Source organism: Miniopterus natalensis, chromosome 1 (genome assembly GCF_054644295.1).
Source record: "Miniopterus natalensis isolate mMinNat1 chromosome 1, mMinNat1.hap1, whole genome shotgun sequence".
Taxonomy (NCBI): domain Eukaryota; kingdom Metazoa; phylum Chordata; class Mammalia; order Chiroptera; family Miniopteridae; genus Miniopterus; species Miniopterus natalensis.
In genome coordinates, this window is record NC_142081.1 from 75005173 (window position 1) to 75021829 (window position 16657).

General features: G+C 33.7%; 1 protein-coding gene across 4 annotated transcripts in view; it reads right to left on the reverse strand.

Moving 5' to 3' along the window:
- HECTD1 (HECT domain E3 ubiquitin protein ligase 1) overlaps positions 1–16657 on the reverse strand; it is a 92969-nt gene that overhangs the window by 36204 nt on the left and 40108 nt on the right. For all 4 annotated transcript variants that reach the window (XM_087823297.1, XM_087823294.1, XM_087823286.1 and 1 more), the window contains exons 9-18: positions 14951–15065; positions 14198–14372; positions 8275–8413; positions 7921–8091; positions 5291–5513; positions 4511–4774; positions 4342–4418; positions 2182–2316; positions 1371–1517; positions 184–278 (exon numbers count right to left, since the gene is read on the reverse strand). In XM_087823297.1, the coding sequence (XP_087679423.1) occupies positions 184–278; positions 1371–1517; positions 2182–2316; positions 4342–4418; positions 4511–4774; positions 5291–5513; positions 7921–8091; positions 8275–8413; positions 14198–14372; positions 14951–15065 (1541 nt within the window). The remainder of the gene's footprint in view (positions 1–183; positions 279–1370; positions 1518–2181; positions 2317–4341; positions 4419–4510; positions 4775–5290; positions 5514–7920; positions 8092–8274; positions 8414–14197; positions 14373–14950; positions 15066–16657) is intronic.

Sequence of the window (16657 nt, forward strand, 5' to 3'; positions counted from 1 at the left end):
CATTAAATTAAAACATTTAAAAAAATCTTTCCTTTTATTATTCATTTACAATATAAGCTACTTTTTTTTTTTAATAAAAAGTTCCTTATTTTGTGTATGGACACTGTATTAGATTCTACTTTAAAGTAAGTATATATATTGCAACACTGCAAATACTAAAGTTTTAAAAATGTGGGCATTTACCTTTCGTCATCTTCATTTTCACTAAAGGCTGTTTTAAAAACATTTATTCTTTCTACCAGTTGACTACAATCTTGTTTCACATCTAAATCCATGCTCTAAAGAAAACAAAAATGAGAAAGTACAAAAAAATGTTTAAAGGCTGTTATTAAATGTATAAAAAACACATGCTACAAAGATGCATATTAATATTTACAAAACAATCAATACAACCTAACTAAAATCATTATTTTATTTCCATTAAAATTCTTTTTATTATATGACTAGTAGACCACAACTAACAAACACAGATTTTTCCCCCCTCCTTCTTCAATGCCATAATGGAGTAGCAATTACACTGTTAAATCAATTTGTCTCAAAGTGTAGTATGCAAGATGTTTTCAGATTATTTATGATGAATATTTTGTGTTATAACAGTATTGTTATAATTAGAAAAAAATAACTGCTTTATAAAAAAAAATGACTTCAGCCCTAGCTGGTTTTACTCAGTGGTTAGAGTGTCAGCCCGGAGACCAAAAGGTCAAGGGTTAGATTCCTGGTCAAGGGCATGTACCTGGGTTGCAGGTTGTCCCTGCCCGTCAGGAGGCAACCAATCAAAGTTCCTCTCTCCCATCATGTTTTTCTCTCTCCCTCTCACTCCCCCCTCCCTTTCCCCTTCCTCTCCTCCTACCTCCCTTCCACTGTCTCTCTGAAAAAGCAATGGGAAAAATATCCTCAGGTGAGGATTAACAAAAAACAAACAATGACTTCATAGATATTACTAAGTCACATAATGTGATCTATCAATATAATTGTAATAATAGAAATAAATGCAAATGGTAAAATTAATAAAGAAAATATGAGACTGATTGAAGTTAAAGTGAATCTTGAGAGTGTATCACCACTTACAATGATTAAGGTCAAGTAACCATTCTTATCAGAGCATAATGTTAAATCTTAGGTCAAAGTAAGTGTTTTATTTAACAAAATCTTGAACAAATTATAACTGGGTAACTCAATTATTTAATTCAATTGGCTCAAATTAATAATACAAATTAAAGAAAAGGTGGGAGAAATTATAAATATTAATATTTATTACTCAGGTTTTAATATTTCTTGACAAAACAAAATAAATATCACTCTGCCAAAAGGGTATTTACAAATGATTTTTAAAGCTATATATTTTGTTCTGTACTACTTCATAAACTTACATTGTTTAAAACAGTAAGAAGTGCTTGCACCAAGCCACTACTGCACATTTCATAGGGTGAAATTGTGTTTTCATCCTTCAAAAGTACAATTAGATTTTCTAAAGCTGTCTTCATTAAATCTCTCCAAGTGTTCTCACTCTCAATACACTAAAAAAAACACAAATTTTAATAAATACAATCAAAAAATAAATAGGTCTTATACTTATCAGAACATCAATTACCAAAAAAATAAATTAGATATTAAACAAGATTATTAATGCAAATTATCTGTACCAGAGTCAGCAAACGTTCTTGTAAAGGGCTGATAGCAAATACTTTTAGTCCTTACAGGTTATGTGTTCTCTATCGCACCTATTCAATTCTGCTGTTGTAGCCACCAAAGCAGTCACAGCAACACAGGAGAGGGCAAAAGTAGGTTTACAATTGTGAGTATGTAAAACACATTTTTATTCTTGTATTATTATTTGTTATTGTACTATTTATGTGTATTACAACTGTAAACCTTTTGCCCACCCTGTATGTAAATGAATAAGCATAGTGTGAGCAATAAAACTACTTATGGACACTGACATTGCATTCTGATATAATTTTTCTGTATCACGCAATATTACTTTTACTTTTGTTTTTAACCATTTAAAAAATATAAAAACCATTCTTACCTCACAAAGCCATATAAAAATAGGTAGTAGAACAAATTTATCTCCTGGGTGATAATTTGCTGACCCCTAAAATTTATACCCATAACATAAAAGATAAAGGGGAAAACTAAACCAAGATCACTGCATGTCATAAAATCTTGAGGCTAACATACTTGTCTATTTGTATGAAGTTCCCAAGATGACTCTAACTGCGTTGCTATGTTTCTGAGTGTTACCACTACTCCACGAGGCATGCTTTCAACAGCTTTAAAGTGGTCGTCATATAAATCTCGAGCCATAGTTCGTACCTATCAAAATTAAATAGCAAATGTGAATTTTCACTATAATTAATAATTTTACCAAACCTTCCCATATATATATATGCAACTTTTATAATTCAGATATTTGTGCCATTATCAACTTCCAAAAAATGGTATGACATCTATTTGTCTATGTCAAAAGGTTCTAAAGGTTGAAAAAGTACTCTAGTAGAGTTTAGCAGTGTCACATAAAAGAGCTCATAATTTTAATTTTTGGTTATTTAAATTTTGTATTCATATACCAAAAAGGAGCTTATTTCATTTAAACCCAAAACCTGTAAAAGAATTAACTATGCTTTTTAAAAAAATAAAAGTAAATGATTCCACTTCTGGGAATTTATACAAAGAAACCCACAACACTAATTCGAAAGAGTATCTGTACCCCTATGTTCACTGTAGTGTTATTTACAATAGACAAGATTTGGAGGCAGCCCAAGTGTCATAAATAGAGGAGTAGATAAAAACACTGTGGAACAGCCCTAGCCGATCTGGCTCAGTGGTTAGAGTCTGCCCAAGGACCAAAGGGTCCCAGGTTCAATTCCACCCAAGGGCATGTATCTCGGTTGCAGGCTCGATCCCTGCCCCCTTCGGGGCATGTGCAGGAGGCAACCAATCGATGTGTCTCTCACATTGATGTCCCCCTCCTCCCACACTCTTTCTGAAAAGGAATGGAAAAAATATCCTCAGGTGAGGATTAAAATATAATAATTTTTTAAAAAAACTATTTTTAATCCATGGTTGGGAATCCACTGATGCCAAAGGCTAAACATATGTAATGTTCTACTCCATATTATATATAAGTGACTTGAGCATCCTTGGTCCTAGAACCAATCCCCCACTTCCAAGGAACACCTGAGTTGTTTTTGTAATTTTTATGTTATTATTGTATTATTTTCCATACAAACTATATAAATATACAGTTGTATATATCCTTACAACCCAACTCTATAGGGATCTTACTTTTCATCCAGTCTGGCTAACTGTATTACAAAGTAATTCTTCCTGTCTTTTCAATGGGGTACAGGTACAGTAGCACTCTACACTGACTACTTTTAGCTATAAATGTTTTGTGATGTCAAAAGTTACCTCTCTTTCACATTAGGCCCTTCCACAATCAAAACATGTTTGTCATAAAGGAGATGTTAATAACAACAAAGAGGCCTAAAGCCACGTGACATAAGCGAGTACAATCTAACACTCACGGTGAAAAAGATGACACTTAGAATAACTCAAGTTTGTCAGTTTAAATTTGGAATTAAAATGAACTCAAAAGGAAAAAGTGTCAGGGTATTGAGATATAAATTATAAACCAGATATTGCAAGAACACATGCTTCATCTCATCACTCAATGCTCAATAAAAAGTCAATACCAAATACAGATTTCATCCATGAAGCTAATACTTTCTCAGATTTTATGAAGATTTTTCACAACTTTGTTGTTTTCAAAAACACTGATGACACTAAGTGAAGAGGGTGCCCAGCCTGCCTCCTGCTGGCCGCCAAGATAAAGTGGCCATACAACAGGCATCTGTGAAAGGGTATTGATGAAATGTTTAGCCACTTGGGCCCTAAGGCCTCTGCAAGGATATCACGAGGCTCTCCAAATCTTGCGCACAAAGAAAAACCAAAAAAAAACTGACTCCAGTATGTATCTTTTTCACTGACATTTTATCATTTGAAAGATGTCATTAAAATTCTGATTGGATGTGTAGGTAGTTGAGGCAAGCTCTATTTCACTTTTGAGGGAACCAAAAGTTACACACGAATTTTTGATTGTGCAAGGAGTCAGTGTCCAACCCCTGAGTTGTTCAACAGTCAATCACAGAAACACTGTAAGTAAATGTATACATATTGTGGAAAATAAAACAATGAGCACAGAAAAAAGAAAACTAAAACTATGTTAGAGTAGCACTGTTACATGGCTCAATTTTTAAAATGCTTAGAATCTACCATTGAAACCTTACCATGACAGTATAAAAGACTTAAAAAAAACAGCAAATCCCACAAATATACCTTTTGCTTTGTTTTTTCTAACTTAGATTTCAGTTTTCTGCCTCTTTTGCCAGTCCAGCCAGTCACAAATTCTGAACCTTAAAAAGAAAGGACATTTCACAAGACTTTTTTATTGCAATTTAACATACTCATTTATTTATCTGCTAAACTTACATACCTATATACTTACCCAGAGAAGTTTCTGCAGTAAATGAATGTTTGGTTCCTCTATTAGATTCAAATACAAAACCTGGTAAATCTTCTTTCAATATTGTTGCTTGCTGACCATCTGAGTTATGAATAGCAATTTCTCCCTCTTTCAAACATGTTAATGACCAATTCCCTACAGTGAGTTTAGTGGGTCCTGGTGTTGAGAGTATAGGTTGACTTGAAGTAGATGGCTTTACTTGGCCTCGAGCTCTTTGTAATTTTTCTAAGAATTCACTTCTGCTTTCTATAAAGACAAAATGTTTTAAAACTTCATTCCAAATATTCCTTTAAAAAAAAAACCAACAAACTACCCAATGGAATAACAATCTTACTTTAAAAAAACTTAATTAGCAGAGTTTGGTTCTTTGATATAACCTTACTGATTTGATAAATTTAGGTTCAGGCATAAAAGCAATCCTACAGCCACAATTTTTTGAAGTATAAGGCTTTTGGGAAAAGTTATAACTTGAGACAGCATCACAGAAGTACAACTCACCATTACAAGACAAAAGGCAGCTTTACCTAAAAGACTGAAGAGATTAAAAGTAGATACAGTACTATGCTTTCTGGTACAATAAGAAGGCATTTATGAAATGCTTTCATGATACAATTTTTCTCTGTTGATATTAAAGAAACTGATGATATTGTCATCAAAGATGTGCTATTTTTTTATGACAATGGAAGCAAAAATATGAGCAGAAAAACAAATTATCAAAATTAAAGAAACTAGTAAAACATTTTAACAGAAACAAAATATTACCTGAACTATCCGATCCACCTTCAGGACTACCACTTGAATACATGGTGGCAAGTTTTCCATCCAAGATAAATCTGAACCATCCATTACTGCCATTAGATAATTCCAAGGCTGCTGCATCACTCCATATATATAAGCAGTCCCTTCCCCTAATGATTGACCAGTCTCTCCAATGATATGGTTTACCTTGCTGCAATTCTTTAGCATCTTCCTGTGGTTCATCTTCCTAAATGTGTAAAATTTTCAAAGTAACATGAAAAATGATTTCTATTCCAAATACTCATTAAGTGTTTTTAAAACACAAACATGAATCAAATTAAGAATTAAGACATCATGAAGAGCCCTGGCCAGTGTGACTCAGTGTTGGGCATCATCCTGTGCATCAAAAGGTTGTCAGTTTGATTCCTGGTCAGGGCACATGCCCAGGTTTCAAGCTCAATTCCCAGTAGGGGGCCTGCAGGAGGCAGATGATCTAGGTTCTGCTCTAACAAAGATGTTTCTCTCTCCCCTGCCCTTCCTCACGCTCTAAAAAAAAAAATCAACAAAAAAAATATATATATATAATATTAAGAAATCTTTGTCAAGATCAAGGTCACTAAGATTTTCTTTTTTCCTCTAGAAGTTTTACAATTTTAGCCCATACATTTCAGTCTATGATTTCTTTTCTTTTCATTTTTGTATAGAATATATGACAAGAGTCAAGATTTCTTTCTTTGTTTTGTTTTGCATATGCTATCCACTTAAGCCATTGTAAAAAAATTTATTGATGCATTGTGGTGACATTGGTTAATAAAATTATACAGGTTTCAAGTGTACAATTCCAAAATACATCATCTGTGTTGTAATGTGTGTTCATCACCCAAAGTCAAATTTCCTTCCATAACCAATTATTTCCCCCTTTACCCCCTTCTACCTCCCCGCACCCCACTTTCCCTCTGGTAATCACCATACTGTTATATCCATGAGTTTTTTTGCTTTGGGGCGAGTTTTTCTTTATTGGTGCTGTTTTTTGCTTAATCCCTTTACCTATTTCACCCAGCCCCCATTCTAGCATTATTTTTTGAAAAGCTCAACCTTTCCTGACTGAATTGCCTTAGCATTTTGGCTGAAAATCAACTGACCATATATAGTACGTGGGTCATGAATCTATCTTATAGCACTACCACATTCTCTTGATTACAACAGCTTTATAATAAGACTTGAAATCTCCCAAGATGTATGTCTTTCAACTTTGTTACTTTTCAAGGTAGCTTTGGCTATTCTAAGTTCCTTGCATTTCCATGTAAGTGTTAGAATCTGCTTGTTACTTTCTACACACTGCTAATATGCGTAATGTATTTCTTGAATGCAAGAATTGCAGGGGGCATGAACCCAGACATCACCTTGTTTGTTTTTTGTTAAACTTAGGAAACACACACATACTCTCTCCCTTCCCTCTCCCATTCTCTCTTTCTCTCACCCCCTTAGGATTCTACAATTACAACCCATAACCCAACATCCTCTCAAAAATATCACTACTTTGTCAGTAATATATAGTAAGCATTCACTAACTGTTAGGACTAAATCATTGTTGGCAATCAGTAAAGACAGATAAGGTATATTTTAAATGTATAATCTAAGGCAAGAATTATCAATGAATACCGAAACTAGTCAATAAAAGTTAAATGAGGAACAGCATATTTACATAGTTTCAAATTATCTCCCCACTAATTTACTTATTAATTACAAAAGAAAAAAGAGTATATTAATAGAGATACCTGGCAGAGGCCAACATAAACCAAGTCACCCAAATTAACATCATCAGCAAGACAGGCACAAGACATCACGGGCCTCTGAGAAGGCACATTATTCACTGAGAAGGAACATCACCCCTTATAATCTGTCTGCCTGCTAAAAACACATAACCCATATCTAATCAGGAAGAAACATAGCACATATGCAAAATGAGGACCATTATCCAAACTAAGTGGTCTGTCCTCTTCAAAAATGCCAAAGCTGTGAAAGAAAAAGGAAGGTGAGAAACTGTTGCAGGTTCTCAGGAACATAACTAAATGTAATTATGCTCTCCTGGGTTGGATTCTAGACCAGAAAGAAAAAAAATGCTATTAAGGACAACAGCAAATCTGAATATTACCTCTGGATTAGATAGTTTTATATAAATATTAAATTCCGTGATTTTAATAACTATACTAGCATTGTATAAGAGAATGTCCTGTTTTATTGGTGAAGTTTTTAGATGTAAAAATGATACTATGTATCCAGCTTCTGCCAAATATTTTTTAAATGTACACACACACACAAAAAAAACAACTGTGCAAAAGATAAAGCAAATGGACAAATGTCAGTAATTAGTGAATTTGGATAGAGGATATTCTGATATTCTTTATTTGCAACTTTCCTTTAACTTTTAAATATTATCAGTATTTTTTTAATTGACCAAATTTTAAAATATATAGTACCACTTCATATTGCCATTATTTTGTCAAAACCCTATGTAAAAAAATATGTAACATATTTATGACCAAATTTTTAAAAATATAGTACTACTTCATATTGTCATTATTTTGTCAAAACCCACGAGATCTCCTCAAAGAAACTTTATTCCTGATACCACGGCAATTAAGACAACTCACTTTTTCTGGTTTTGACTCCTCTTCATTCTCATCGTCTGAGGAAGGACCTGCCAAAGTTGACACTTTGCTAATTACACCAAGTCTGGCCAGCTGATCCAAAAAGATATCACCACCTTTATCTACTAAATCCCTTATGATCTGCAAAGCCAATAAGTGGCCATCATCATCATCCTGGGGAGGAAAAGAAGGAAATTAAGAAAAAATTATAAAAATAAATTTAGTTTCCTAGGGTGAACAGTGCAATAATTGGCAAGGACAAAATGATTTACTGAAATTAGGACAAAAGTTAAATTATTTTACTCACCATTACCTAAAGGGAATCTACAGGATTATCAAAAAAGATAAAAAACTGACCTCTTGATCAAGGACAGTTGCAGTAATTTCCACAAGTACTGTAGGCAAATTGTGACCAACATCAGAATCGCAAACTTCTTTTAACAATGCTTCAGAGCAAAAATGAATCATTTTTCTAATCAGAGCAAGACTTGCTTTCCTTGAAAAGTAAAAGAATTTTAGGAAGTCGTAAGAAACTAAAAACAAAATACAACTATACATTAATGAAAACTAAAATATCCAATGTTAGGTTTTATAAGCTCTGCTAAAAAGTACTCTTAATAAAATACAAAAAACTAGCCCTGGCCAGTGTGGATCAGTTGGTTAGGCATCGCCCTCTTGCACCAAAAGGTAGCTGGTTTGATTCCTGGTCAGGACACATGCCAGGGTTGTGGGCTCAATCCCCAGTAGAGGGCATGCAGGGGGCAGCTGATAGATGTTTTTGCTCTCATACGGATGTTTCTCTCCTTCTCCCTCCCCCCTCTCAAAATCAATAAAAAATCTTAAAAAAAAAAAGTCATTCCGTTATTTTTTAGAAATACAAAAAATTAAGATAATACTAGCACTAGTTTATGCTCATTTTTTAGGCAATTTCATTTGTTTCCTAATATTAATATATTGAGCTCATCAAAAATGAAATTATTTTTACAATTTTCTTAAATGTGCTATTCTATTTTATATTTAACCAGCATGGCTTAACATGCCATGATAATTTCAGAAAATCCAGTAAAGAGTAATGCAATTACTAAGAAAATAAATAGTATAAATTGTAACTAACCTATAACTAATTTCCTATAACCCAAAATACAAACCTCTAACAATTTATATCACCTGGTAGTTTATATGAAAATCAAATTTTGAATTAAACATCTTTGTCACCCAGCCAGCATGGCTCAGTGGTTGAGCATCGACCCATGAACCAGGAGATCAGGTTTGATTCCAGGTAAGGGCACATGCACGACTTGTGGGCTCAGTCTCCAGTAGGGGGTGTAAAGGAGGCAGCTGATCAATGACACTCTTATCACTGATGTTTCTATCTTTCCCTTCCTCTCTCTGAAATCAATCTAAAAAACCAAAAAACAAAATCACATTGTTCTTTGTCAAATTTAAAATTCAAGTTCATTTTAACTATATTCTCATATAAGTAAGAGATCCTAATAATCTCATGCCCCCAAATATCCCCACTGTTAACAACTTGGTATGCCTTCTCCTATTTATACACTCTTTTACTTAGAACATAGGATATACTCAGTAAGTCACACAAACTAACCTCAATTTTATAACAAGCAACCTCTGTTTTTAAAATAACACATATCCACACACATTTAAATTATAGACTAAGAACAACTGGTCTATTACATAAAAGCTAATCACTCATTTATTACATATTTTATAGTATGCTAGGCCCCAAAATGTGGATCATTATCTTTGAGGTTACTTCCACAGGAATAATGTAGAAACAAAAATTGCTATTTATGTCCAAGAGAGGCATGTGACACAGCTGTATTTCTACAGCACATGGTCTCTATTTTATGTATTTCATAACCCTCTCTAGGGAGAGGTTGGTAAAGGGTACAGTAAGTCCTAGCTTAACAACATGAATAGGTTCTGCGACTTTAAGCAAAATGGCATATAATAGGCTAAGTGATATAAACAAGAGTTAAGTTCCTACCCTATCTCATCAACATTATAACCAAACAATGCTGAACAAAATTATTCAAGGACCTGCTGCACAAACTTTCAGCTACAAGATAAATAAGGTCTGAGGATCTAATGTAAAACACAGTGACTAACTGGTAACACTGTACTGTATATTTGAAATTTGCTAGGAGAGAACTTACATGTTCCCACCCTCTCAACAAAAAGATAAATATGTGAGGTGATGCATGTGTAAGTTAACTATATGAGGGTATCCTTTCACAGTGTATATGTATGTATATCAAGTCACCAAGATATACACTTAAAATACCTCACAATTTTGTCAATTACACCTCAATACAAGCGGAGAAGGAAGATGTTAACAGCTTAAATCATCACTAGATAGATACGACTGTACTGTTACTTATTTTAAGTTTCTTATATTTAAATGTCTAATAGGTGAAAATGACATCAAAAATTTTTTTTAATGTTTTGTTTACTAGGAGGGGAACACATTTTTCCATGTTAGTTTTTTGCTGTCTCCTCTTGAGCACCGTGCCATAATGTCAATGGCTAACTTACTTAAATTAGTTTTTTAGCAAAAATTTGAATGTGCTTTTTCTATAATAAAGACAGTATCCCTTGGTCATACTTTCTAACAAATATCAATTTGCTGGCATATTTACTTGGATTAAGAGTTCATATTTATTGCACCTGTATGGCTGTAATATTGTTTCTAATATATAGTTTTATATTTTTTACATAAAATAATTTTTAAGTGAGAGGACTAACACAAACAAGTTTTAAAAGTCACTCTTCCTATCAAGTTATGATAAATGTTTAAGATTTTTGTTGTTTCCCTAAGGTGTGTTTTTTTTTTTTAATTTTAATCCATTTAGAATTTGTTCAGATAAGATAACGTAAAGGACTAAGCTGATTTTTAAAAACTCAAACCACAAAGCAGATATTCCAGTACCATTTGCTAAATAACCCTCCCTCTCTCAAATGATCTATGAAACTTCCATTATAATACATTGATTTCCTACCAATAATTGGCTCAATTTAAGGAGACAGTCTATTCCACTGATTTTATAAACTCTTGTGCCAGTTATCATAAAGATTTAATACTCAAAGTTTGTACTTGCTATTCAGATTTTTCTTTAATAATCTCACCTGTTTATTCTTCCAGATGAACTTTAAGATCTGTCAAGTTCTAAACCAAATTCTGTATTTTCTTTAGAACTGCACAATCAATTAATTTTTGAAAGAATTTATACTCAGATTATTTAAATATTCTCATCCAAAAACAATTTCCCCTTTTATCTAAGAGTTTAATTTGCTCTCATTTTAATTTTTAAATAAATTAAATGAATCCTCAGATTTCCATTGCTAAAAAGTAAACTCAATTTTTGTCTCGTCATTGATACTAACTCCAAAGATGTTTATTTATCAGACCTCTTCAAAATTCAATGTAGCCTTTCTTCAAAAACAAAGTAGGAAGTCCTCCATCTATCTTATAAGAGATACATATATCAAATCATTATGTTGTATACTTTAATACGAAGTTATATTTCAATTATATCTCAATAAAACTGGGAGGGAGGGTCTTACAGAGACTAATCAGGTTTTTAGAAACTACCCCACCATTAAAACTGTTATCCTCTGGAAGCCTTCACTGATCTGTTGTCTGCCTTGTTTCCTAAACAGACACTGAATATAGGCAAGTACTGATATATACATATATACATACATATATACATACATATATATATATATATATATATATATATATATATATATATATATATATATCCTCCTTTAACTGTATGATCAGAGTACATGTTGCTCTTTTGATCAAATTTTAAACATTTTAAAATGGTAAAAAATTAGGTTGTAACCTATTCCCCTTTGTTTTTGATATTGCTAAAAGACTGCTTGTACTTTAATGTCAACTCATAATACTGGTATTTAAGGGACTTGAATCCAACTAAACTACATGTTCTAATAACCTCCTAAATTTAAAGTGACCAAAATCAAATTCTCAATCACTCAGTCAAAAACTTGGCAGTCCTTCACCACTTCCTTTTCCTTCATCCTTCACATCCCTCCCGTCATCAATCCCTATACAACCCGTCTCCCAACCTCTTGAATTTGTTTCTACAAAACCAGTCCCCTGGCAACTGTCTGAAGTTCATATTGCAAGGAACACTTAAATAGTCTGTTTTCATACTTCTCTCCTCCAGTCCTTTTCTCTACCAGGCTGCCAAAGTGATCTTTATAAATCACGTATCTGACTTAAAGAAATTTCCTCTCAAGTCTTTACTGATCCTCCTTTAACTGTGGTATAAAGTCCACACTCATTATCATGGACCACAAAAGTCTCCATAGGTCATAAAAACTCCTGACTACCTTTTTAATGTTATTCACTGAGCTACCTAAACATATCCCATACTCCATTAATATCAAACTATTTGCAACTGCTAACAAAACACACTCATTCAATCGCTCAGTAAATATCTATTGAGGACCTTCCAAATATCAACCCTATTCTAAACCTCCTTGTCTTTGCAGGAATACAGCACTACATAAGGCCAACTCTTATGGAGCTTACTTTAGAAGACAATAAAATAAATAAAAACACTCAAAAGAGCAAGATTTCATACAGTGTAAGCTCTGCAAAGACAGTAAAACATTATTATTAATGTCAAAGGTGTCCTAGGGGTAAATTTAAATTAGTTGGATAAAAGTCAATGGATTTAACATTTGAACTAAGAACTGAATGATTTGAAGCAACCAATTCAAAAGACTTGGAAACACAAAGTTTCCGGCAAAGAGAAATAAGTGCAAAAGCCCTAAGGTAAAAACATACTTGGAGTGTTCCAAAAACAGAAAGAAGGCTAGAATAGTGGAAGTGTAACGGCCAAGGCCTCACCAAAGAAAAGCAATTCTAGCCATCCCATTAGGGGTGAGTTCATTAAACGTTTGACCAAATACAGAAGGCTCATTTTTAAGTTGATAATTTTGTATGGCCCGCAAATGATGTTATAAATATTCAAATGGCCCTTGGCAGAAAAATAGGTTTCCCACACCTGATCTAGGGGTTAATAGTACTAAATAAGATCAGAGAGCTGGGTGGGACTTATGTAAGAACTTGCAAGCCTGAGACTTAAGAAGTTGGGTTTTAGTTAAAGCCAACTGGAAGCTACTAAAAGGTTTAAAACAAAAAGTGATATGACATAATTGTGATTTTAAAAATAATTCAGCCTTTTATGTTGGAACAGACTGTAAAGGGGCAAGAGATAAAAAGGAGAAAAGACTACAGTAGTAAAAAGACAGACTATGACTTTGGACCAGAGTATTAGCAACAGACGGATAGAAATGGCAGACTATAAACAGACACACTAGCCCTGGCCTGTGTGGATCAGTTCAATTCCAGGTCAGGGCACATGCCCAGGTTGTGGGTTCAATCCCTGGTCGGGGTGCTTACAGGAGGCAGCCAATGGGTGTTTCTCTCTCACATCAATGTTTCTCCCTCTTTCTCTCTCCCTTCCTCCCTCCCTCCCTCTTTCTCTCTCCCTCCCTCTTTCTCTCTCCCTCCCTCCCTCCCTCCCTCCTCCTTTCTCTCTAAAATCAATAAAAAACATATTTAAACAGGGACACTGTAGAGGAAGAGTCACCAGGAATTGCACCAGGATAGACTGACTCATACTTCCAAGCTTTTGCACATACTGGTGTCCAATGATGCTTCTAAATCTGACTGCCTAGAAAACCCCAAAGTATCCTTTAAAACTCAATTTAAATCTCACCTCTGCATAACATCTCCAATTTGCCCAGCCCAATTAGTTGTTAAATAACTTATATTTCCAGAGAACTCTGATTATATGTCTAATCTATCAATTATCACTCTGTATTATGACTAATCTTTCTCACTAGCCTGCAAGGGTACAGTAAGCGAGAGCCAAGTGTCATTTCTTTGGGCAACTTCTCCAAAGACCATATCACACTGACTCCACCAAAAAATTCTCTATAAAGCTCAATAAATGTTTGCTTACTTATCAAAATTTCCCTAAAGTTGATATTCAGAGAGCTATAAAAACTGTGTTAGAAACCTAGTCTTCTTGATTTTCTAAACAATTTCTCCTAAGTCAGATCAGATGAAAAGATTAAACTCTCCAATCTAATTTTTATTCTTATTATATCTTTGCAATGTTAAAATAAACCTCAAATTGTTGTGGGAAAGGGAGATAAATATAACTATATAATTGGCCTAATTTAATTAGTAAATACAAAGATTATGAATAACTACCTTATTGAAGGCAACATAGTTTGTTGAAATGTTTGTGCAAACACTGGCAATAATCTTTTCAAGTATATGGGTGCCATTTCTGGATCTCCTTTTGGTTCGTTACATTCTTCTTCATCTTTGTTTGTATCTTTCTTTTTCTTATCATCTCCTTTATTAACTGGACACATCCAATCACCTGCAGACAAATACTGTTCAGTAAAATAGTTTTTTGGAAAATTTTCCTTTCAACAAAAAAAAAATATTAAAATGTAACCAACTCCAAACTAGAATTATCCCTAATTAACAATAATTAAATTGAAATTAGGATGTTGTATCTATCAAAGGTGCTTGTAGAATACTAAAGAACATTAGCACCTTCAATGAGCTAGATCACAATTTAAAGAGATAATTTTGGATAGTCCACCTGAATTCTATAAATTATATCACAGAGACTTTGCATTCATCTACTCTGAAAACTTAAAACTTTGGTCAAAGTACGTGATATACACAACACCCAACTACTCTTTATAATGTTCACACAACCCTAAACTTTTGATTTGGGATCTCTGAAATCATGCAGCCATAGTCTCCAAGAACACAGAACACTAGAGTGTTAGAGGGTTATCAAACATAAATGTGTATGTATATAAGTATTTGACTTCATAGAAACAGTTCAGTTACATGATGTTAATATGTCTACAAAAAGCTACTCCTACGGAAGTAAAGCTAAAAAGTAATAGCAGATGGTTTAACAGGAAAGATTTTACCACTCACCCGGAGACTGAAGAATAACTACTACTTCACTATGGCCCCTTTCCCGAGCTTTATCTAATGGAGTTTTCCCATCTTCATCTCTCAGATCTGGGTTTGCACCATGCCGTAATAGAGTCTAAAAAAGAAAGGCATTTAATTTGAAGATAATAGCATTTTATTTCTTTAATATCCAACTCTGCAATCATTAGATTGCACTGATCTACTCTAGATTAGACTTACAGAATTGCTTAATCAAGCAGATACTAACTCAAATCTGTCTTTGCATACATAACCATATAACTTGAAAAAAATTATAGATTAATTTCACTTGGTTATTAAGAACTCAAGTTAAGCCCGGCCAGGCGTGGCTTAGTGGTTAAGCGTCAACCTAGGATCCAGGAGATTGGGGTTCGATTCCTGGTCAGGGCACATGCCCGGTTGCAGGCTTATCAATGACTCTCCCCTCATTGATGTTTCTCTCTCTCTCCCCCTCTCCTTTCCTTTCTCTGAAATCAATAAAGATATATTTTTTAAAAAAAGAAAAAAAAAAAAAACTCAAGTAAAGTATGTTCACATCTGACCCTGTCATTTTCTCTATCAAACTACTCCCAATTTCTGAACTATTAGGATTCTTTGTGATGTGGTAATCTTCTTCATCATTTCCTACATACTGCCAATTAAATCAATTCAACAAAACCAAGCTGAATCAATTATTCTAGAATGCACCACATAATTTAGGTCTTAAATACTAATCACACTGTTCACCAATTTTTAATGGACACTGGACTCTCTCCCCAGCAGACTGTAAGGTCTTTTGAACAGAGAACACAACTCACATTTTTCCTATCAGCCTCAGAGGTAGTTTTTTGAACTTTATTATGATGTAATAAATGTAATAAATAGATATATCTGACAAGTAAGTGCATACATACGTACATCAGAAAAGTATGCAGTAATGGCTAAAAATTCCAAAGTGCTGGGGTTTGAATCACAATATATTCAGTATTTCATTAAATCTAAGTTGCCACAGATTGTTCAATATATCTATCAAGTACTACTAAGAGAAAACACACGCCAATTAAACTTTGCAACAATGGTTTTGTTTTGTTTTTGCTTGGACCTTTTTTTTTTTAAATATATCTTTATTGATTTCAGAGAGAGGAAAGGAGAGAGAGAGAGAGAGAGAGAGAGAAACATCAATGATGACAGAGTCATTGATCAAGCCCACAACCCGGGCATGTGCCCTGACCGGGAATCAAACCCCGATCTCCTGGATCCTAGGTCGACGCTCAACCGCTGAGCCACGCCCGGCCGGGCTGGACCTTTTTTTTTTAAACTTACTGAAACAACTTTTAAAACTTAGTGTTTTTTTCACATATTACTTGAAAAAACATAAATTAGAAAGTATAAATAATATAGAATAAATTATTTCTGTAACTTCACATTCTGAGCACAATTCTTCATAGTTACTCTTTAATTCAGAGTCACCTATATTTGTGTTTCCACACAAAATGCTGTCACCTGTGCCATAAAAAGCATTAGTGATACAGCATTCCTAGAGTGCTCTTCTATCAGACCAGGTTTTTCATTCAAGTTACTAAAATCCATTTCACAATTTTTGTTGCATGGACAGGTAATGATAACTATGCTACAATTTCTACCTGTCCAGCAGCAATTGCATTTTTCTATTTGACATATTAAAATGTGTGTGGGAGCAGGGGGAAAATG